This window comes from Pituophis catenifer, unplaced genomic scaffold, assembly GCF_029215685.1.
Source record: "Pituophis catenifer annectens isolate HBS135680 unplaced genomic scaffold, rPitCat1.0.hap2 SCAF_9, whole genome shotgun sequence".
Classification (NCBI taxonomy): Eukaryota; Metazoa; Chordata; class Lepidosauria; order Squamata; family Colubridae; genus Pituophis; species Pituophis catenifer.
In genome coordinates, this window is record NW_027256889.1 from 21,374,925 (window position 1) to 21,398,767 (window position 23,843).

A 23,843-nucleotide genomic window follows, 5' to 3' on the forward strand; every position below is an offset into this window, starting at 1 on the left:
TCCACAGATCTTATGGCTGGGGGATTCTGGGAGTTGAAGTCCACACATCTTAAAAGTTGCCAAGATTAAGAAACACAAGTGGGGATCAGGATAGAGAAGGCATATTTCCTCTGGATTGCAAGAAGGCAGTATTTACTGTATTTTTCGGAGTATAAGATGCTCCGGACTATAAAATGGACCTTCCATTTTTGGAGAGGAAAACAAGGGGGGGGGAAATCTGCCTCTGTCTCCCAGCAATTTGCCTCCTTGCAGCAAACAGCCCGTTTCAGCTTCAGCACAGCCTGATTAGCACAAACAGCTGGTTGTTGGTTGGGTCAGCCTCCCGAAGATCAGCTGTTTCAGGCTGCAGGGATTGCCATAGCCTATAGCCTATTTTCTGGGGGCTGGTGGGTGGGCGGGGCTACATTCAGTGTATAAAACGCACCCAAATTTTCACCCTCTTTTAGGGGGGGAAATGTGTCTTATACTCCGAAAATACGGTAATTGAAGGGACGTCTTTTAAATTGTCCAGTCTCATCATGGAATTCCTGGTGGTCTTTCATCCAAGGATGTTTATTTTAGTGTTTGGGATGGGGGCTCAGCCAGAGTCAATAAGAGGGTGCCAAATGCTGGTTCCTAATAACAAAGGAGGATTTCCTTCTCCAATGGCATCTGGAACAGTTGTGGAATGCCATAAATTTTATCTGAATTATTATCTACTTAAGGATTGATGGGAATTGATTCTTGCGTTAAAGGAGCAGGGATACTTTCTCCCAAAAGGCTTTTCATCCAAGCTGAAATGGCACTTGCCAGAGACAAATTGTTCCCTATTATTCTTCAGTGTCTTCTTTCCCGAAGTGGTTACATTGGATGTAATTTATCAATTTAACAGTAGTTTGACAATTACTGTATTTTTCGGACTACAAAACACACCGGACTATAAGGCACGCCTAGATTTACAGGAGGAAAACAAGAAAAAATAAATAATTTTTGGCTTCCGTGTGTCACATTTTTGCCCTCCGCAGCTGCCAGAAGCACTGTGCAGTATTCCGCACGTCCCATTTTTGCCAAAAAGAGGCCTGTTTTTGGGCTTCCAAGCCCTCCGTGCATCGCATTTTTGCCATCCCTGGCACTCAGAAGCACTGCAGTGCTCCACATGGCCCATTTACACCAAAATGGGCCTGTTTTCGGCAAAAACGGGATATGCGGAGCACTGCAGAGTGCTTCTGGGGGCTAGGGAGGGCAAAAACGCAACGCACGGAGGGTTCGGGAGGCCAAAATTGCCCGTATTCGGTCTATAAGACGCACCTAAATTTTCACCCACTTTTAGGGGGTGGGGGGAAAGGTGCATTTTATACACCGAAAAATACGGTACATCTCCCAGGGTTTTCCAATCAATACATCAAGTCCTTGACTTACAATCATTTGTTTAGTGACCGTTCAAAGTTGCAACAGCACTGAAAGTGCCGTTAGTACCTTATGACTGATTTTCACACTTAACAAACATTGCAGCATTCCCATGGTCACGTGATCAAAAATTTGGCTCTTGGCCACTGGCAGGTATTTATGAGAGTTGCACTGTCCCAGGTTCGGGATTCGTTTAACAACCCCATGGTTCACTTAACATCCGCAGTGATTCACTTTACAACCGTGGCAAGAAAAGTTGTAAAAAGAAACAAAAACTCACTTTAAAAATTGCCTTGGCTCTCGATGGAAATTTTGGGCTCCGTTGGGGTTGTAAATCAAGGAACACCTACCTGTATTTGCCTTCCAGGCCCCCAAATTAAACCATCACCTTTCCTCTCTTGAACAGGTGCTGTTAAGGTTTGATCAAACCCAGTTTCCAATAAAGCATCAATCACTTGAACAAATGGTATCCCTGCTGTTGACATAACACATATTTCCATAAATATCATTTAATGCTATTGAATCAGAGTTAGGCAGCGAAAACCCTCTGGGAGATTTCAAGTGGTTCAGGAAGATTTCTGTCATCCAGTTCATTTAACAAAGGGAACACAAGCGTGAGTAAATTGTATTGCTAAAATGCCTCATACCGTGTTTCCCCAAAAATAAGACCGAGTCATATATTAATTTTTGCTCCAAAAGACACATTAGGGCTTATTTTCTGGTTAGGTCTTATGTATGGGGAAATACAATACTACATGCATCCATCTGTCTGACAATTTTAACTGGGGCTTATTTTGGGAGTAGGGCTTATATTATGAGCATCCTGAAAAATTATGCCAGGGTTTATTTTCTGGTTGGGTCTTATTTTTGGGAAAACAGGGTAGGTAAATTCTTATGACAGTGTTTCTCATTGTTGCTTTTAAGATAAGTGGACTTCAACTCCCAGAATTTCCCAGCCAGCCCTAGAGAATGCTGGCAGTTGAAGTCCTCATGTTTACAGAGAACGAGGCTGAAAAACACTGGCAGAACAAATATTTTATTGATTTTTCTCCCCCTACCCCCCCCCGTCAGTTCTGGCACAAATTTGTGAACTCAGGATCCTTTACATCGATAGTCTTGGCTTCTGTAAAGCACGGTGGATCTTGGATTCCTAGTCTATTTTGGCTGGAGCCCAGCTCCTGGAAACCTCGTAGACACATATCCATCCATCCATACAATTTTCTCTAGAAGTGACTTGACATTTGGCTTTTTTGGGGACAACGAGGTTAGCAATCCCTTGGGTGGTTTCATTAGGGTGGAAAATGTGCCAGACTGTTGAGGGGAAGGAGGGAGAACAGGATTGCACACTAGCACCCCACAGTGACCTCTCAAAGGTCTCCACATGTACATTGGGCAGACTGAAAGGATGCTGCACAACAGTCATAGATTGGACCATTATATATTACCGTGTTTCCCTGAAAATAAGACCCTGTCTTATATATTTTGAACCCCGAAATAAGCACTTGGCCTTATTTTCGGGGAGGTCTTATTATTTTAGGGCACATGGAGCAAGATGGGGTTCTTCTTGCTGTCTTACCTGATTTCCAGCTCTGTCTCCCTAACCCAGAGGTCAGCAACCCACGGCTCTGGAGCCGCATGTGGCTCTTTCATCCCTCTACTGCGGCTCCCTGTCGCCAGACGGCTCCACAGTTGTTAGGGCTTTCATCATTTAGGACAGGTAGAGGAAAAAGGATGCCGTGCTAGGAGGAGACTCTATGGTGGGGGAACTAGACTTCCGGTTGGCTCTAGAATTGAACAGGGGGCTTCCGGTTAGGATCTTTGTGTTTAAGGTTGCCGACCCGTGCCCTAACCCTAACCAGAGGAAATGGCAGGGATTGGCTGTGCATGTGTTTAAATATTTTCAGGGAGGGGCTTATTTTGGGGGGGGCTTATTTTAGCGCATGAGCTCAAAATCCCGATTGGGCTTATTATTGGGGATGTCTTATTTTCAGGGAAACAGAGTACGTACTTCTTTTTTTTTTTTTCAACTAATGCCTGCAGGATTCATGGGATCACAACTCCCATTAACCTTGTCCAGGATGCCTATGGGTGTGTATGTGTGTGTGGGAGAGGGGATTACATTTCAGCATGACTTGAGGTTACCTGGTTGGGGAACACTTTCTGTCTTCCAGGCTGGCTGCATTCACACCACCCTGCCACTCAACTGGGTTAACTGCAAATGGAATGCCCTCAACTTTAGTACTTGTTGTGGCCCGCCAGCGGCCTGCGGGATTGTTGCTGATCTTGATGACAAGGAGGCTGGTATGGTGCTGCGCCAGCAGCCTGTGCAGCCGGCGCTTGAGTCGGACAGCGAGGAGGCTGAAGAAGATGTGGTGCCAGAGGCAGGGATTCAGTCAGGGCCTTCAGAACCTCCAGAGGCTCCTTTAAGTGAAGAGGATGAAGAGGAGGAGCCTCTTCTCAATGCACGGATGCGCAGAGCTGCCAAAAGGCAGGAGTGGTTCTTCAGGAGGAGGTCTCCTCGAGAGTAAGGCTTGGGGCTAATTGGCCACGCCCTTAGCCTATTTAAGAAAGAACGCAGCTTGTAACAAGCTGCAGGAAACAACTTTAGTTCGCTAATCATTGCGTCGGGATGCTTGCTTCTGGGTTTTCTGCCATCTTCAGTAAGACTCTGATTATCTTATCTGTGGAATTCTGGCAGGCTGTTAAGAACACTTATTAACAGCCGGCATTTGCTAAAACTGTGTTATTTGAGTAAACTAAGTTTTGTTCAGAGTTTGTGTGCGCTGTGTTCTTTGGGATCCGTAGCTGGGGCAGAACAGTACTGTAGTGCTCAGCTTGGTGAGGTCTGACCTTGGTCTCTATAGGGTTCACTGCATTGTATGAACCCCAAACATGGCTTAATCCAGGTGAAAGGATACTCTTATTTCCCTCCATTTGAAGATGCTCAGCGATCAATTCCTACTTTAGGAATTTTAGGGTTTTAAGATTGTCTGTTTTGGCTCTTTTTGTGTTCCCTTCCCATTCCAAACATCATGGCTTGCAAGAGGGTAGTTAGGCTAGAGTGACCATAATTCCCTGGTGGGGAAAAAAAAAAAAGGACGAGTCTGAAAAAAGGGCAAACCTGAAAGCATTCCATAAGGATAAAACATTTTAATTGTTTATATTTACAAAGGAAATCAAGAGCAAAGCCAAGAAAAACTTCATTGTTTCAGTTTTGTTGTACGCCGCCCAAAGTCACTTCCTTGTGAGATGGGCGGCTCTGTAAAATAGATAGGTAGATAGATAGATAGATAGATATAGACAGACAGACAGACAGACAGACAGACAGACAGACAGACAGATAATTGATAGAAAGATGAGAGAATGAGAGATAAGAGACAGATAAATAAGAGAGATAGATAGACATGTATCTATCATAAGATGCTAGAAAAATTAGGGATAGATGATAGATAGATGATAGATAGATAGATAGATAGATAGATAGATAGATAGATAGATGATAGATAGATAGATAGATGATAGATAGATAGATAGATAGATAGATAGATAGATAGATAGATAGATAGATAGATGATAGATACCGTGTTTCCCTGAAAATAAGACCCTATTTTATATTTTTTTTGAACCCTGAAATAAGTGCTTGGCCTTATTTTCAGGGAGGTCTAATTATTTTGGGACGCATGGAGCACAGCGGGGATCCTCTTGCGGTCTTACCTGATTTCCAGTTCTGTCTACCTAATCATAACCAGAGGAAATGGCAGGGACCGGCTGCACATGTGTTTAACTATTTTCAGGAGGGCTTATTATCCGGGGAGGGCTTATTTTCAGTGAAACTAGATAGATAGATAGATAGATAGATAGATAGATAGATAGATAGATAGATACATACATACATACATACATACATACATACATACATACATACATACATACATATCAAGATACCTAGATAGATACATAAGATGATAAAAGAGAGATAAGAGAGAGAGAGAGATGATAGCTAAAGCTTGACAAAAACTCCTTCTAATAAAAATATCTAAAACCACACAGTAACTCATGTAAATATATTTTAAAAAGACGGTCCCATCTCCATCTTTTTCACATGCAGAAGGAAGACTGTGCAGAAAGTGGTGTCACGGGTACTGTAAAAATGAAACGACCAAAATAAAGGACAAAAGTTTTTGAAAATGATATCAATGCAAAGGGCAGTTAGCTGAAATTAAGGGCTGTCCGTTAGCGTAAGAGATGGATGGCCACTCTAGTGGTTAGTCCACTGGGTCTGGTTTTTTCGAGTCCAGCAGCCTGCCCAGGAGATTTTTCCCACGGTTTCTCTGCTGTCCGGTCCTGTTCTCTCCTCTCCTCTCCCCCCACGCCCGGCTGGCTGCTCCGACTCTCTCTGGTCTGCCTTCCTTCCGTAGAAGCTCAAAGCTGTTCCCTCCCTCCCTCCCTCCCTCCCTTGGCAGAACCAACATTCACAGCCTTGTTCTCTGGGCTTCTCTGTGTCTCCGGCTGGACATTCTTGATGCATTACTTAATTGTTGTCTGAAAAGGCCCTGCTGCTGTGAGGGGGAGCAGTCTCTCTCTCTCTGTGTGTGTGTGTGTGTGTGTGTTTGTGTTTGTGCAGGCATGTCTGCGGAAATCAAGGATAGTGAGGAATTACATATGTGGGCATCAGCAAAACTAGTAATTCTCATTTCTCTCCCTCTCTCCCTCCCTCCCTCTCTCGCTCCCCTCCCTCAAACTATGGGTTTTGGGTGTGCCTTGGAAGGAAAGGAATGGGGGGGGCTTCTGGAGGAGTTGGGGTCACTAACAACTCAGGAAGCCCTCATGGAAGGGGGAACGAGATGATTCAGTCCTAAGAAATGACTAGAGCAGAAAAAACAGAAACTATGAAAATCGTACCTGTCTTAGGTCAGATGATGTTTGACAGACCAGCTGGAAGCTTGGATGGCTTCACCCCTAAAGATGGCACCTGCATCCAAGCTGTGGGGTGTGTGTGTGTGTGTGTGTGTGTGTGTGTGTGTGTGTGTGTGTGGTCTTTGGCAGCTTCATTTGGTCATGCCATTCTCCTGAAAGCAAATGGAGGTTTTATAGGCAGCTTGCACAATGTTTGATTGGCGGTCTCGGGCACCCACGGTAAAGAGGCTTTGATGACCATGCTTTCTTCATAGTGTTGAGGAAATGGTTTGAGGGCTGTTTTGTTTTGTTTTGTTTTACTTTCCGGTCCATTGTTTTCTAACTTTGGCAACTTTAAGATGAGTGGACTTCAACTCCCAGAATTCTCCAGTCAGCTACGCTCTCTTTGCTCAACCTATGTATTTTGGGGGTGCCTTGGAAGGAAAAAAAATGGGGGAGGGCTTCTGGGGGAGTTGGGGTCATTCAGAGTTTAGGAAGCCCTTGTGCAGGAAGGGAACGAAATGAATCAGTCCTAAGAAATGACTGGAGAGGAAAAACGGAAATTGGCAAAAGAGAAACTAAAAAAAAAAAACAGAAACAGAAAAAGAGGTGGCTGGAGAATTCTGGGGAGTTGTAATCCGCCCGCCTTAAATTTGCCAAATTGAAAAGCACTGTTCTAGTCTAATCCACAGCAGGAGGCTTTCCTCATGGTCTCCCATCCAAGGACAACCCTTTGCTTGTCATGCTTGTCAACACGTGTAACTTTAGATCATATCGGCAGCAGCTGAGTGAGATTTGAGCCAGCCAATGTCTGTCTTTCAGGTTCCAGTCGGACCATGTCAGAAGTGATGCTGTCACCTCGAAATGAACAGAAGGCTCCCCTGGTGGGGAAGGCAGAGGCTGAGCCGGGCCGCCGGACCCCCCCAGCCTTCCATCCAGCAGCCCCGTCTCTGCCAGCTGCAGCCGTGACACTGCCAGCCCCAAATGAACTGCCCAGTGCCAAGACCCCCACCACACCTGTCTCGGAAGCAAGTTCTGCGCTTCAGACTCACCAACTCAGCCCCCTGCCTGCTGTCCCACTTCCAGAAGCAGAGAGCCTGCCCCCTAAGAGTGATCGCCCCCCACCCATTGGAGCCCCAAGTTCGCCTCAAATGGAGGAGACGCGTGGCAGTGCCCGCCTGCCCCCCAAGAACGAGCAGCCTCCCCCTGCCCAAGGTTCACCCACTCCCAGGGCAAAACAAGGTAGGTTTTGTGGTAGGTGGAACCAACCTACAGAGCGGATTTGGGGGGTGCCCGGGACACTGTTGCCCACAAATCATAAGGGTGATTTTTCCATTTTGTGCCAAAAAGCCAGAGGTGGGTTTCAGCAGGTTCTGACCAGTTCTGGAGAACGAGTAGGGGAAATTTTGAGTAGTTCGGAGAACCGGTAAATACCGCCTCTGACTGGCCCCGCCCCCATCTATTCTCTGCTTCCCGAGTCCCAGGTGATTGGGAGGAAATGGGGATTTTGCAATAATCTTCCCCTGGAGTTGGATGGGAATGGAGATTTTACAGTATCCTTCCCCTGTCACGCCCACCAAGCCAAGTTCATCATCTCCGCAACCCATCTGACTTCCCCTTCATTCTCCTGATGCCTTTGGATTCTCCTTCTTCCAGATTCTCAGAAGGCCCAAGCAAGACACAGGATGGCCCGGGAGCGTCGTGAAGAACGAGCCAAGCATCTGGGTAAGAAGGAGGCCATTTAACATCTGTACCACAGACTTTGTGGAAGGGGTCATCTCATTGAGCCATGTCAGGCCTTGAAATCCAGTTATTTCAGTTTGATTCGGCATGACTAGATTCCTATCTTGGCCGGCCCTCCACAGAAAGGATGAAGATGATGAGAGCTGCCATCCAATGCATTTAGATGACTTTTGGAGTCATCTCATTGAGACATGTCAGGCCACCAAATCCAGATTTATGGTCTAGTTATTTTTTTTTTAAATTTGATTTATATGCCGCCCTTCTCCGGAGACTCAGGGCGGCTTACAATGCGCTAAGCAATAGCCTTCATCCTTTTGTATATTTATACAAAGTCAGCTTATTGCCCCCACAAACTGGGTCCTCAATTTATCTACCTTAGAAAGGATGGAAGGCTGAGTCAACCTTGAGCCTGGCAAGATTCGAATTTACTAATTGCAGACAGCTGGAGTTAAATTATAATGCATTAGTCTGCTGAACTATCCAGGCTCCTATTTCACTTTTTTTTTCAACCTGGTGTTCTCTAAGTGATCTGACTAAGTTCCTATCTTGCTTAACCCTCCATAAAGAGGATGGGGATGATGGGAATTGTCATCCAATGACAATTAAGGAGACTCCAGATTCAGGAAAGTCTGCCCTTGTTCTTTTCAAGACTAAGCCTAACGGGGAAAAAAAAATCAAGACTAACATGCTTTTCTTTCTGTTGTACTCTTGGCCAAGACACTTAGTGTTTGTGATTGATTGTGAACAAAATGTCCTTTCATTCTTTTCCCCCAAAAGGAAAATGAAAGTGGGAAGGGAAAGCATCTCCAAATGACTAAATTTACACAGAATATATTAAGTCATGGAAAGGATTTTGGGATCTTTTTTTCCTGTGAATACCAAAATTTGAATTTATTATTTACTTGATAAAATTTTTCTTCCTTTCCCTTTTCAAAAAAAAAAAAAAAAGATGAATTCTTGTGTTGTTGACAGTTAAACATAACAACAACCCATTGCTGCAAATCAAGTGTAACATTGTGTGCAGCAGCTGCCAAAAAAGCCAACACAGTTCTAGACTGCGTAAACAGAGGGATAGAATCAAGATCACGTGAAGTGTTAATATCACTTTATAAGGCCTTGGTAAGGCCACACTTGGAATGCTGCATCCAGTTTTGGTCGCCACGATGTAAAAAAGATGTTGAGACTCTAGAAAGAGTGCAGAGAAGAGCAACAAAGATGATTGGGGGAGGGAAGCTAAAATATATGAAGAACGGTTGCAGGAACTGAGTATGTCTAGTCTGATGAAGAGAAGGACTAGGGGGTGATATGATAGCAGTGTTGCAATATCTCAGGGGCTGCCCCAAAGAAGAGGGAGTCAAGCTATTTTCCAAAGCACCTGAGGGCAGGACAAGAAGCAATGGGTGGAAACTAATCAAGGAGAGAAGCAATTTAGAACTAAGGAGAAATTTCCTGACAATTAGAACAATTAATCAATGGAACAACTTGCCTCCAGAAGTTGTGAATGCTCCAACACTGGAAGTTTTTAAGAAGACGTTGGATGACTATTTGTCTGAAGTGGTGTAGGGCTTCCTGCCTAAGCAGGGGGTTGGACTAGAAGACCTCCAAGGTCCCTTCCAACTCTGTTATTCTATTCTATTTTCCTGTCAGAATTGTAGAAGAATTTAGTTAATTCTCATCCCCTTCAATCCATCATTCAAGATATTTTGATAGATTCCCCCCCAAAAAATAAAAAAAATGGGGATAGAGCCCCCCAAAAAACCCATAACATAAAACCTGTTAATATATAAAATCAAGTAAAATATAGTACCAATTCCATCAGCTTTCTTCTACATCTTATACAGAAGGGTACAAATCAAATAAAAGTAAGAAGGGTTCCTGGCTTAGAAACCATAATACAGATCACTCAGGAGCTTCAGAAACAACTGGCCCAGATAAACCAGATGATAAATCCTTAGGTTGAATCTACTCTGGAGTAAATCAGATTCAGTTTTAGTGCTGCAACAGTTCAAAAATTGGCTTCCTCAGAATTGGCTGTTATGAGATGGTTAGTTTATATTCAGTTTATGCTTATATTTATACACTCCCCAGTGTATGTTTTTCATGGGTTAAATCAGTGTATCTCAACTATGGCAACTTTTAAAATGTCTGGGCTTGTGAGAGTTGGGAGTGGAGACAGCTTAAAGTTGCCAAGGTTGAGAAATATTGGGTTATCTGTGATCCAATATTTTCTATATATTTTTGAAGCATTAGAAATAGATCTTGAAATAGGTCCCTGCATAAGTAACATGTCTCAAGACCACACAAGATTGCAATGGGGCCAGATAATACCTTTCAAGTTAAACAGTTACTGAAGAATGCCTAGCAATAAAGCTCAAAAGATGGAAAAGTAAACTCATCTGTAAGAACAGTTAATTGCCCTTTACAAAGCAACAATCTTGCAAGATATCCTTGCTGACGAAATTTGTTCAAAAACCTTGTAAATTCCATTCAACTGATATGATAGGATAATCCAATTTGCTTAATATACAGGTAAATTCGTGTCCAATAGTCATTCCAAATTCATGTATTAATAAATAGGAATACTGATTGCTGAACCAGCTATAAAACATAATCGGGGTGTAATAAAAAAACTTATGCTCTTTCCCTTCCTACTTTATGGGATCTGTTCTGAATTTCTAATCATTCAGGCAATGGGTTCTGAATTAAATAGAGAATTGCCCCAAGGAGGGGATACACCATAAATAATTACCCATGATTTAGGAGCTGGATAATTCGGAACAATCCAAAACATAAAAATTCTTAGAGAAGCCCATATAAATTTAACCCTCCCCCCCCTCTCGCTCCACCCAGGGGAACCATATCAAAAACTTTGGAAACTTTCAGCATCCACAGAAATCAGGGGAAATCTTGTATATTTTCAGTTAAAGCAAGAACATCCATTTTTGTTCAAAGTTAGTTAGTTTGTATACGTCTAGCCCAAGTAGGATCCATTATTCTTGGAAGAGGCCCTTGGAATCATTGGCTACAATTCAGGTGCCACGTTCATTCGTGGTTCGCTCAACCCAGTCTTTATTGACTAAATTATAATTAGTTGGGATCTCACAACATACTGCATCAAAGCTGGTTTTCCATTCAGTATGAACTTATCCTCTGAGAAAATTATGCGTGGGAAGAAACGACAAGCCTTTCCTTCCTTCCTTCCTTCCTTCCTTCCTTCCTTCCTTCCTTCCTTCCTTCCTTCCTTCCTTCCTTCCTTCCTCCCTCCCTCCCTCCCTCCCTCCTTCCTTCCTTCCTTCCTTCCTTCCTCTCGCCAGCCAGCCAGCCATCAACCCCAATGTCTTATAGATATATTGGACTACAATTCCCATCATTAGCTGTCTTTCACTTTTCCTTCCTCCTTCCTTCCTTCCTTCCTTCCTTCCTTCCTTCCTTCCTTCCTTCCTTCCTTCCTTCCTTCCTTCCTTCCTTCCTCTCGCCAGCCAGCCAGCCAGCCATCAATCCCAATGTCTTATAGATATATTGGACTACAATTCCCATCATTAGCTGTCTTTCACTTTTCCTTCCTTCCTTCCTTCCTCCCTCCCTCCCTCCCTTCCTTCCTTCCTCATCCCCAATGTCCTCTAGGCATATTGGGCTATGATTCCCATCATTAGCCCAATGCTGGAGAACCCTTCCCCCCCGCCCCAGTGCATTCCAAAAGGGAGTGGGGCAAAGAATGGGAGCTCATGAAATTGAAATCCAACTCAAACTGAAATGTGATTAATTCTCCACGGGATGGCTTCCCCTTCGGTCACGCTAAAAGGGAGATTTCAGAGGGGCTGGATGCAAAGCCTTCCGTAAGGCTCTCTCAGTTGCTCCGGTGTTCTGGGAAGACCCCTTGGCTAAGGAGGCTCCTTTTCTCCAACTGGCAGGTCTCTTGCCTTGTACTCGGCAGGGTGGTCTTTTCTGCTCCAGGGCCTCCCTCCAGCCCCCCAATCCCGCCCCCCCTGCTCTTCCCACCCAGGAGTGTCAGTTCACCCTGTGCCCCTTTCCACTCTCATTCCCTCCATTGTCTGGCCTGAATGCGCTTTTCAGGGCCGCTTCCCATTTCTTTTGTGTTCAGCCTTTGGGGCACCTCACCTCCCTCCTCCTCTCTTGCTTTCTCCCCTCTGGCTCAGCAGCTGTCGCCAGCTGTGTGGGTCACTCCTGAAGCTGGGGATGGAGTTGCTGCAACACCTGCTCCACTACCCTTCCTCTCTCCTCTCTTATTCCTTTCTTCCTTTTTCTTCTTCCCTTCCTTCCTTCCTTCCCTCCCTCTTTCTTTCTCTTTTCTTCCTTCTTTTCCTCCTTTCTTCCTTCCCTCTTTCTTTTTCTTTCCTCCCTCTTCTTCTTCCTCCCTACCTCCCTCTTTCTTTCTCTTTTTTCTTTTCTTCCTTCTTCTATCCCTCCCTTTCTTTCTCTTTTTTCTTTTCTTTTTCCCCTTCTATCCCTCCCTCCCTCTTTTTCTCTTTTCTTTGTTTTTTCCTCCTTCCTTCCTTCCTTTCCTCCCTCCCTCTTTCTTTCTATTTTCTTTCTTTTCTCCTCCCCTCCCTCTTTCTTTCTTTTTTCTTTTCTTCTTTCTCCTTCCATCCCTCCCTCCCTCTTTCTTTTTCTTTTCCTCCTTCCTTCCCTCTTTCTTTTTTCTTTCTTCCCTCTTCTTTGTCCCTTCCTTCCTTTACTCCCTCTTTTTTTCTCCTTTTTCTCCTCCCCTCCCTCCCTCCCTCTTTCTTTCTTTTTTCTTTTCTTTCTCTTCTTTCACCTTCTATCCCTCCCTCCCTCTTTCTCTTTTCTTCCTTCCTTCCTTCCCTCCTTCTTTTTTCTTTCCTCCCTCTTCTTTCCCCTTCCTTCCTTCCCTCCCTCTCTCACTCCCTCTAGACTCTTTCAGAGTCCTCAAAATCAGCACAAGCATCAATTTTAATTTTTAATCAAATAAACATGGACCAATAGAATCCTTATAAACGAAAGCATTTTGGGAGGTTCTCTATAATGTTGAAAATGGAAAGAATCCTGAAAGGAAGGGGAAAAAAATAGTTTAAGAAACAGTGCTGTAAATTAAAGGTGTGGGATCCTTGGTGCTCTCTGAGCCTCATTGTTTTCTTGCAGACGTTTCATTACCCAACGAGGTAACATCCTCAGTGCTAAAGCTGGTTGAGATACCTTTTACAGCTCTTGCAGGGTGGGCTTCATCCAGCTGGTTCTCCAAAAAATGCAGAAGTTTCATGATAAGCTAACATGCTCTGGGAGTGAGTCTGTGGGCTTCCAGGGCAGGAGGCATTCCATCTATGGCAGGGGTCTCCAAAGTTGGCCACTTTAAGACTTGTGGACTTCAACTCCCAGAATTCCCCAGCCAGCCATGCTGGCTGGGGAATTCTGGGAGTTGAAGTCCACAAGTCTTAAAAGTGGCCAACTTTGGAGACCTCTGGTCTATGGCCCCTCTAAACTTCGCTGTGTCTCCTTCTCTCGTTGACCCTCCGTGAGCAGCTGCCAAGCGGGCAGTGTGGTTGGAGAAGGAAGAGAAGGCCCGCATGTTAAGGGAAAAACAGCTGGAAGAGAGGCGGAGGCGGCTCGAAGAGCAGCGAGTGCGAGCCGAGAAGCGGCGAGCCGCCCTGGAAGAACGCCAGCGCCAAAAGATGGAGAGGAACAAGGTCAGTTGGAGATGTCCTGGGGGAGTCATAGAGGAATTAAACATGTTTCAACTTTAAAAATCACATTTTCGCTCATCGCAGCGTTTCAGTATCGATATCCCTTACATTAACGTAATTTCTAATTACAGGGGTTACTATTCCTATGTAATTATAGTTTTCTATTTTTAAATTATACTAATAATTATAAGTATATACAATATTTTCTCCTTTTAATAGACATATATGATATATTCCTTACATAGCAGCTGTCCCTCTTTCTGTTGAGAAATTGTCGTCTTAAACTTTGCCTGAACACCTTAGTCTTATTTTCAATACCCAAATGCCATAATAAATTCATTTTTTCTTCTTTCAGCAGAAAGTCCATATACAGGTAGCCCTTGACTTACAACTCTTCATTTAGGGACTGTTTGAAGTTACAACAGAGCTGAAAAAAGTGATTTAAAACTGGTCATCACACTTACAGCTCTTGCAAGCGTCCCTTTGATCACTTGATCAAAGTACTTGGCAACCAAAACGTATTTATGACGGTTGCAGCATCTTGAGCAGTGATGAAATCCAAATTTTTTAAACTACCGGTTCTGTGGGCGTGGCTTGGTGAGCGTGGTATGGCTTGGTGGGCGTGGCAGGAGAAGGATACTGCAAAATCTCCATTCCCTCCCCACTACTGGGGGAAGGATATTGCAAAATCTCCATTCCCACCACACTCCTGGGGGAAGGATACTGCAAAATCTCCATTCCCTCCCGATTGCTGTGGGAAGGATATTGCAAAATCTCCATTCCCACCCCACTCATGGGAGAAGGATATTGCAAAATCTCCATTCCCTCCCCACTCCTGCGGGAAGGATATTGCAAAATCTCCATTCCCTCCCCACTCCTGGGGGAAGGATATTGCAAAATCACCATTCCTTCCCCACTCCTGCGGGAAGGATATTGCAAAATCACCATTCCCACCCCACTCTGGGGCCAGCCAGAAGTGGAATTTGCCGGTTCTCCAAACTACTCAAAATTTCCGCTACCGGTTCTCCAGAACCTGCTGGATTTCACCCCTGATCTTGAGGTCGTGCGATTGCCCTTCCAAGCCGGTTTCCAATAAGCAAAGTCAATGTGGAAGCTGCAATCCTTTTAACAAGTACAGCAAAAAAAAAAAAGGTAAATTCGGGCAAGACTCACTTAACAAGCAACTTGTTTAGGGACCAAAATTCTATGGTAGTCCCAATGTTGGCTGTAAGTCAAAGACGACCTGTAAGGATTTCCAGTTTGGTTTTAAAAAAAAAAACAATCTTTTTATCATTTTTTCTCCCTCTAACCCAGTGTTTCTCAACCTTGGAAGCTTGAAGATGGGTGGACTTCAACTCCCAGAATCCCCCAGCCAGCGCTGCTGGCTGGGGGATTCTGGGAGTTGAAGTCCGCCCATCTTCAAGCTACCAAGGTTGAGAAACACTGCTCAGCTTCATTGTTTATGCAAACAAAAATACAGAATGAAACCTCCCCTTTTCCCCCCTTTGTGATCAGGAGCTCTACGAAGCTGCCATCCAGCGCTCCGTGAAGAAAACCTGGGCTGAAATCCGGCAGCAGCGATGGTCGTGGGCTGGGGCGCTGCACCAGGGCTCCCCTGTGCACAAGGAGGGTGAGTGGAGGCCCTGCTTAGCTTGGGGACATATTCCTTCGGGGAACAACAAGCACACTGGACCTGGTGGGAAGAAGGAGGTTTGATGCCTTTTGCACGGCTGGGCACTTTTGCACGCGCATGTCCTTGGGACGAGGAGGGGCTTCTGCACCTTAGTTTATAGTTTGAAATTATAAGGCAATTCCTCCCTCCCTCCCTCCCTCTGTCCCTTTCCCACTCTTCCTATCTTCTTTCTTTCTTTCTTTCTTTCTTTCTTTCTTTCTTTCTTTCTTTCTTTCTTTCTTTCTCTTTTTTTCATTCTTCCTTTTCTTCCTTCCTTCCCTCCCTCCCTCCCTTCTTCCGTCCCTTTCCCACTCTTCCTATTTTCCTTCCTTCCTTCCTTCCATCCTTTCTTCCTTCCCTCCCTCCCTTTTCCACTCTTCCTATTTTCTTTCTTTCTCTCTCTCTCTCTTTCTTTCTTTCTTTCTTCCTTCCTTCCTTTCTTTCTTTCTTTCTTCTCTTTCTTTCCTTCCTTCCTTCCTTCCCTCCCTCCCTTCTTCTGTCCCTTTCCCACTCTTCCTATTTTCCTTCCTTCTTCCGTTCATCCTTTCTTCCTTCCCTCCCTCCCTTTTCAACTCTTCCTATTTTCCTTCCTTCTTCCGTTCATCCTTTCTTCCTTCCCTCCCTCCCTTTTCAACTCTTCCTATTTTCTTTCTTTCTTTCTTTCTTTCTTTCTTTCTTTCTTTCTTTCTTTCTTTCTTTCTTTCTTTCTTTCTTTCTTTCCTCTGCATACAGGACAGCACTGCATTTCTTTGCAGCTTTGCTGGGGGCCTGTTGTCCGTTTTCAGTGGACTTTTCACCGCTTGGTACCTTCCCACTCTTCCTATTTTCCTTCCTTCCTTCCCTCCCTCCCTCTCTCTGTCCCTTTTCCATTCTTCCTATTTTCCTTCCTTCCTTCCTTCCTTCCTTCCTTCCTTCCTTCCTTCCCTCCCCCCTCCCTCCCGCCCTTTTCCACGCTTCCTATTTTCTTTCTTTCTTTCTTTCTTTCTTTCTTTCTTTCTTTCTTTCTTTCTTTCTTTCTTTCTTTCTTTCTTTCTTTCTTTCTTTCTTCTTTCTTTCTTTCCTCTGCATACAGGACAGCACTGCATTTCTTTGCAGCTTTGCTGGGGGCCTGTTGTCCGTTTTCAGTGGACTTTTCACCGCTTGGTACCTTTAAGTTCCCCCACTGCTTCTTCTCTTCTATGCCATGTGCTGCTCAGAGCCTCACCCATCTTCCTCCTCATTGGTTGTCAGTTTCCACCATGCGGCCACATTGGGACCGAGGCAGAAAGGAGCTGAGCCATAGATACAGCTTGCCCGAGACTGCACTGCTGAGCAGAGCATATTCTGTCCTTGGCCACCTTCCCATCCCCACTTTGGGACTTTGAGACTTTGGGCAGGAATGGACTGGAGGGTGGCAAACTGAAGGATGGGCACGTACGAATGCTGCAAGGCATGATGATACCAAGTGGACCTAGCCACGTGTGTGTGAGGAGGGCCAGGCTTTCCTGTTTTGGTGGGGTTAGGAAACGTTTTGGGGAGTGATCCTGGGGACTAGCATCATCTCAGCAATAAGATGTGTGGACTTCAACTCCCAGAATTCCCCAAGGCAGCACGCTGCCCTAGCAGTGGTGGGGGTTATACGATCACAAGCTCCCATGATTGGAGAAAGAAAGGAGCCTGGATAGCTCTGCAGACTAAGCACTGTAATTTAACACCAGCTGTCTGCAATTAAAGTAAGTTCGAATCTTGCCAGGCTCAAGGTCGACTCAGCCTTCCATCCTTTCTAAGGTAGGCAAATTGAGGACCCAGTTTGTGGGGGCAATAAGCTGACTTTGTATAAAATATACAAAAGAATGAAGGCGGTTGCTTAACGCACTGTAAGCCGCCCTGAGTCTCCGGAGAAGGGCGGCATATAAATCAAATAAAAAAAAAAAAGGTGTTATGCAGAATGACAAAGTAGAAACTTTCTGGAAGAGCTTCAAAAAAAACCAAGTAGTCCTTGACTTATGACCAATCCGGAAAAAGGGGATTTAAAACCTGGATCCAAAGTTCTGACAGTCACCCACCCACCCAGCCATCCACTCCATAGTCATGTGTCCAAGCGCTTAGTTGCTTGGTCACATGGCTGCATTTACAGCCATTCGTAGCATCCCGTGATCCCCTGACCCCATTTTATGACAGGCTTTCCTGAAAACCAGCACTTCCCGTTTTCAGCAAAACAATGTCTGTAGTGAATCATTGGTTCACTGGACGACAGCGACGGCCACAAAAGAGGTCTTATTTTATAGGCAAGCTTCATTACAATCATATCTCAAGGGCTACCTTTAAAAGAACAGGCGTAACTGATTCAGTTCCTGGTTGCTTGTGGCGATTAATAATTCTCCATAAGCAACCGGGCTATTATTATTTACCATTCTGCTGTGCTCTTCTTTAACTCTCTGAACTGATTGGAAATTGTTGCTGATCAGGATAAAAACAAGCATTTCAGATGTTCACAAGACTTCATGTTTACAGTGCTTTCAAAATCTTTATGAGGAAGATCTGTTGGCCAATGTATGGATACTTGGAAGCTACATCTTGTTGGGATGTGAATGGTGAACTTGGTGGATTTTTGATCTCATCTTCGTTTAGGTTGTTAAGCAAAGCAGTTGTTAAGTGAAACATCATAATTTTGTAATCTTAAACTTCTTACAAAGTTGTTTTCTCTGCTTTACAGACCTGCCAAAAGTCATAAATACAAAGATTAGCCACTAAGTTATTTTTTCATCATGTTGTAACTGCAAATTGTTGTTAAACAAGGCAGCTGCAAAATGAGGACTACCTGTAGGGCTCTTTCTACAAAAATTCAAATAGGAATTTGTAAATTGGGTGTTTGTTAGTTTTTAATTTCATGGGCCAAATTTTATATATTTGTTTTTAAATTGTTCTTAAATTTTGTGGTTTATATGTGTTTTAATATGGCTGTACACTGCCCTGAGTCCTTGGGGAGAAGGGTGGTATAGAAGTTCAATAACATCTAAATCTAAATCTTTCAGTGACACTTTTCAGAGCGGTTCATTAATAAATAAATAATGTTGAACAATATTTTGTCTTTGCTGAATTCTCCAAAATAGTTCAGGTCATTGCATGAAATTGCTCTCCTTAACTAGTCTGGCCTCACCAAATAAGTTAAATACTATTCAGTGGCTGGATTTTATTTATTGCGAAATAGAAATAGGATATATAACATTCAAATAATTATCTGCAATTAGTCTGGTTTTTTTGGCAGAGACAAATCCTGTGAGTCTATTATTACAAGTCTTCCATCAATATTGGCAGCTCTGACTCTAAATTAGTTTTGGGTTTAGGAATTTTGTTTTGGTTTTAGGCAAAACTGGGCATGTTGTTCCATGTGGTTTTTGGCAACAAGAATTTGACAGCAGCTCTTATTTTTCAGCCTAGAACACATATAGAGACCATGCAGAATGCTACCAGTGACCCAATGTGCAGAAAAATTATCCAAATCATTATTTTATGTTTATATTGCCATATGAAACAAAAAAAAGCAAGTTCCAGAGGCATTCTTTGGTTGGGTTTGTTCACAAAGCACACTTAATCAGGTGATGGAGTCATTTTATTCTCTGAATCAGAAACTAATTCCCCAAAGCTGGATTCACAGAACACATAAAGTCACAAAAAAGCCCTAACAGGTTTAAAACTAACTAGGCTTCTCATGTTGTGCAAATGACTGATCTAGTTAAGTCTGTAACCTTCAAGTTAGGCCTGTTAGAGAAGCCCAACCACTTTTTACTATGGAAATTTTAAGAGTGCTTTTTTTAAAAAAATCATTTACTTGGTCAATTTTTCAAAATGTTGGCTTGCAGATAGCACTGAGGATAAACTAACCCCCTTGCTTATTTGTTGTGGCCCTGGAATAAAAAGCCAGGGTTTGTTTCAAATTCTGATTGTGTCCTATAAATGAACACTCAAAATGCTTTCAGTTTTGTCCTTTCGAAACTCACCACGCCCTAACGTTGGTCTGAAAAAGCTGCTTTGCTGTCAATCCAAGCTGTTTGTGGTTCAGCTTCTGTTTCTAAAAAGGGACCTGTTGGCTGGATGGTTGAGTCTACATCTTGCTCATCGTTTGGCCATGGCAGTGTAAACATGCTGTTAAGTGTGCCCAGGAACCTGATATTTAACATCTTCTGTGAAGGCTGTCATCTGTTGCATGCTTTCGGTGGGACTCAGCCCTTCTCAGCTGGATGGGACCTGAGTCAAAGTCAGCTTGTAACAAGAAGGAGCTGTAAATAATGCCTTCACCTCCTACTGTTGTTTGGCTGCAGAAAGGAAAGGAATAAAACCCCCCAAAACCTCCAAATCAGACCTTCTGCCAGTGGGCCTCTGGGAGGAGCATAGCCTTGCCAAGAACCACTGTGCCATCACATGTGCTAATTTGCTTTCTGCCAAGCTCGCTTAGGCCTCTCATGTGTGCTGGAGTAGAAATACACGAGGCTGCGAATCAGCACATTAAAAGGTGCTGGTATGATTTCCTGTTCCTGCAGGCAGCCCGAATCGAGGCACCCTAATGGCTTTCCCAGGGATCTCCTTTGCAACTCATTGCATTCACTGCATGATCCCCACTGCTGCATGCTCGCACGTCCACCAGATCCCCACCCCACACCGCTGCCCTTAACACCTGTGTGTCTTTTCCCTCTGTAGGTGCAAGCAGGTGCTCTCTCTCTGCTGTAAATCTCCCCAAACATGTGGACTCTATAATCAACAAGCGCCTCTCCAAATCTTCTGCCACTCTCTGGAACTCACCCAGTAGAAGTAAGAGACCCCCTGGGGGACACGCAGCTGTGGATGGGAAGAAGGGGGCCCCAATTTTAAACCCATCCTATCAATAGTCCTGGAACTAGATGAAGGGGTAAATTGATTAGAGAAGAAAGAAAAGGAAAGAAAAGAAAAGAAAAGAAAGAGAGAGAGAGAGAGAGAGAGAGAGAGAGAGAGAGAGAGAGAGAGAGGGAAAGTCTTCTTCGCCCTGAGTCTTGGGAGAGGGGCAGCATATAAATTGAATTAATTAAATTAAATTAAATTAAAGAAAGAAAGAAAGAAAAAGAAGAAAAAGAAAGAGAGAGAGAAAGAAAGAAAGAAAGAAAGAAAGAAAGAAAGAGAAAGAAAGAAAGAAAGAGGAAGGAAGGAAAGAAAGAAAGAGAGAGAGAAAAAGAGAGAGAGAAGAAAAAAAAAAGAGAGAGAGACTTTCTAATACATGTGTTAGACCATTGCGGCCCGCAGGTGGAATATGTCACACGTTGGCCACTCCCACCTCTGGTTTAGCGAAGGGGGGAAAAAGTTGCGATACATCACGTGACGATGCGTGTTTGACACTCCTGTGTTAGACCAATGGTTTTGAATCTCGGCGTCATGAAGATGTGTGGACTTCAACTCCTAGAATTCCCTAGCCAGTCATAATGCCTGGAGAATTCTGGGAATTGAAGTCATCACCTCAAATTGCTGAGATTGAGAGACACTGTTTTAGACAAGCATGTAAGCGCGGGGTGGAGTGTCCAGCATTTTTAAAAGATCCTAGGTCTTAACGGTCCTAGGTCTTAACGGTTACCAGGTCCTAGGTCTTAACGGTTACCAAAAGAAGCATGAACCCAGCCAATAAGAGCAATGTTTCTCAACCTTAGCCATTTTAACACGTGTGCATTTCAACTCCCAGAGTTGCTGGCAAGGAGATGTGGGGAGTTGAAGTCTACACATCTTAAAAGTTGCCAAGGTTGAGACAGCCTACAAAACAGGATGAAATTTTACCAGACGGAAGACGGGGCTCAGTAGAATTTTAAGAGATTGGGGGGGGGGGCAGAACATCCTTGCATCTCTCCCAATGGCCAAAGGATCAAGTCCATGCAGCTTTTCAGTCACGCAATTAACGTTTCTGTTCACCTTCCCTGTTTATCTTGTATATTGCTTGAGGTAGACTTTGGGATTTAAATGTTAGCTGAATAACCCATAGGAGTTGCAGCAGATTAATGTAGGGAATTGCATGCCCCACCCCCTCAAAAAAAATCTGCTTATTTTTGTCTCCTAGATTTTTAAGTAATCTGTAACTATGTGAGAGTAGACACTTTAGAACAGTGTTTCTCAACCTTGGAAGCTTGAAGATGGGTGGACTTCAACTCCCAGAATCCCCCAGCCAGCGCTGCTGGCTGAGGGATTCTGGGAATTGAAGTCCACCCATCTTCAAGCTACCAAGGTTGAGAAACACTGCTTTAGAAGAAACAATTTTCACTTCCTCCTTCCTTTTGCCTCAAATTAGGGGATCACGCTTCTCATCTGTAGTGCCTACAAGTTATTATCTAAAGGGGAAAACTGCTTCTCAAGATGAATTGAGAATTATTGGCCTGTTCTTTTTCACCAAACAGCATTGCTGTCTGATCCAGTGGGTTGCTACCGGTAACGGCGATGGCGAGAGGCAGAAGCATCGTGCACGCGCATGAGCATGCATGTGCCCACGAGCAAACCGGTAGCGACCTGAATTGAAACCCACTACTGGTCTGATCCAGAGGTGGGTTTCAGCAGGTTCTGACCAGTTCTGGAGAATCGGTAGCGGAAATTTTGAGTAGTTCAGAGAACCGGTAGCGGAAATTTGAGTAGTTCAGAGAACCGGCAAATGCCACCTCTGACTGGCCCCGCCCCCATCTATTCTCTGCCTCCCGAGTCCCAACTGATGGACAGGAAATGGGGATTTTGCAGTAACCTTCCCCTGGAGTGGGGAGGGAATGAGATTTTACAGTATTCTTCACCTGGAGTGGGGTGGGAATGGAGATTTTACAGTATCCTTCTCCTGCCACGCCCACCAAGCCATGCCACGCCCACTAAGCCACACTCACAGAACCGGTAGTAAAAATTTTTGGAACCCACTACTGGTTTGATCCCAGGAGCAGTTAAAGGCCTCAAATAATTTGTGATCCAGCTCAAGCATTAAATTATCTTGATTCCTCTGGCCATAGTTTGGAGAAGAAAGCATGATAGGCTGGGTTTATGCATCACATTAAGCCAGATATTGTGGTTTCTCAGCCAGAGCAGCCAGTTCACATTACCTGTTGAGTCCCGGCAGAACTCAGATATCGTGGTATATTTAGGAAGTCACAATCGAACAAGGATTGACCAAACAGAAAATGTGGGCCCAGCCAGGCCACGCCAGAGACCAGAGGTGGCTGCTCAGTTGCTCAAATCTTTGTGCAAATCTGCACACAGAGTATTAAAGCACAAGGATTTGGCACAATGAGAATGCTGAACAAAACTCCACACTGGTGACAGGAAAGGCATCCAGCCAGTAAACCCTCAGCTCCATTCATTTGCCCAGATTCCACCCCGCAAGGGATTATGGGATCATTAAAAGATGATGATGACAGGTAGTCCTTGACTTAACAGCTGCAATTGAACCACAAATTACGGTCGTACGTTTTGCTTAATTTGCAAATTGTTAAGCAGGTGATTATGCAATTGACCCAATTTAACAACTTTTTTTTACGGCGGACAGTAAGTGAACTTAATGGTGGTTGTAAAGTGAATACCACAGTGGTTAAGTGAACAACACGATCATAAAGCAAAAGTGTTGTCTGAAATAGGCATTTTTTTGCAGGAAACTGGCTCAGTGGCTAAGACATTGAGCTTGTCGATCGAAAGGTCGGCAATTCAGCGGTTCGAATCCCTAGCGCTGCATAACAGGGTGAGCTCCCATTACTCGTCCCAGCTTCTGCCAACCTAGCAGTTCGAAAGCACATAAAAAATGCAAGTAGAAAAATAGGGACCACCTTTGGTGGGAAGGGAACAGCGTTCCGTGCGCCTTTGGCGTTGAGTCATGCCAGCCACATGACCACGGGGAAGTCTTCAGACAGTGCTGGCTCTTTGGCTTTGAAACGGAGATGAGCACCGCCCCCTAGAGTCAGGAACGACTAAGCATATGTGCGAGGGGAACCTTTTACCTTTACCTTTAACTATCCGTTGAAGTCTGTACCTGTCCTGTTTGGTTGCTATGTCAAACCAGACAGTTACAGAAATACAAATGAGACTCATTAATTCCACAGAAAGCTAAAGTGGTTGATATCCTTACTAGTTTTGGGCACAGCACCCTCATCATTTCAATCTCTTTGGCAGTCTCTGTAGTGCAGTTCTGCTATCCAGCATCTTTAGCTGTTTTTGGGGTGGGGGAGGGCAGGGAAGGAAATCACTTTTGCATTGAGGGAGAGTGTTTGGAATGCTTAAAATGCTTTACATCAGAGTTACCAGCAACAAGCAGATATTATTTCTCCCTCACTTCGTCCATTGGGTCACATTGGGGTGCAGCTGACAAATGTGAATCCCTGCTCAGTACCTCAACCATTATTAATTTATTTGTTTGCTTGTTTATTTATATAGCAGTTAAGCATTTATATACTTCTTCACGGTGTTTTACAGTCTTCTCTGAGCAGTTTACAATTTCAGCATATTGCCCCGAACAATCTGACTCCTCATTTTAC

General features: G+C 44.2%; 1 protein-coding gene across 4 annotated transcripts in view; it reads left to right on the top strand.

The window, feature by feature from the left end:
• The window catches only part of MAP7D1 (MAP7 domain containing 1), a 91,409-nt gene that overhangs the window by 35,220 nt on the left and 32,346 nt on the right, over positions 1-23,843 (top strand). For 2 of the 4 annotated variants that reach the window (XM_070949520.1, XM_070949521.1), the window contains exons 2-6: positions 7,105-7,524; positions 7,939-8,007; positions 13,525-13,688; positions 15,201-15,315; positions 20,035-20,145. In XM_070949520.1, the coding sequence (XP_070805621.1) occupies positions 7,105-7,524; positions 7,939-8,007; positions 13,525-13,688; positions 15,201-15,315; positions 20,035-20,145 (879 nt within the window). The remainder of the gene's footprint in view (positions 1-7,104; positions 7,525-7,938; positions 8,008-13,524; positions 13,689-15,200; positions 15,316-20,034; positions 20,146-23,843) is intronic. The other 2 variants (XM_070949522.1, XM_070949523.1) reach the window with 1 other exon arrangement.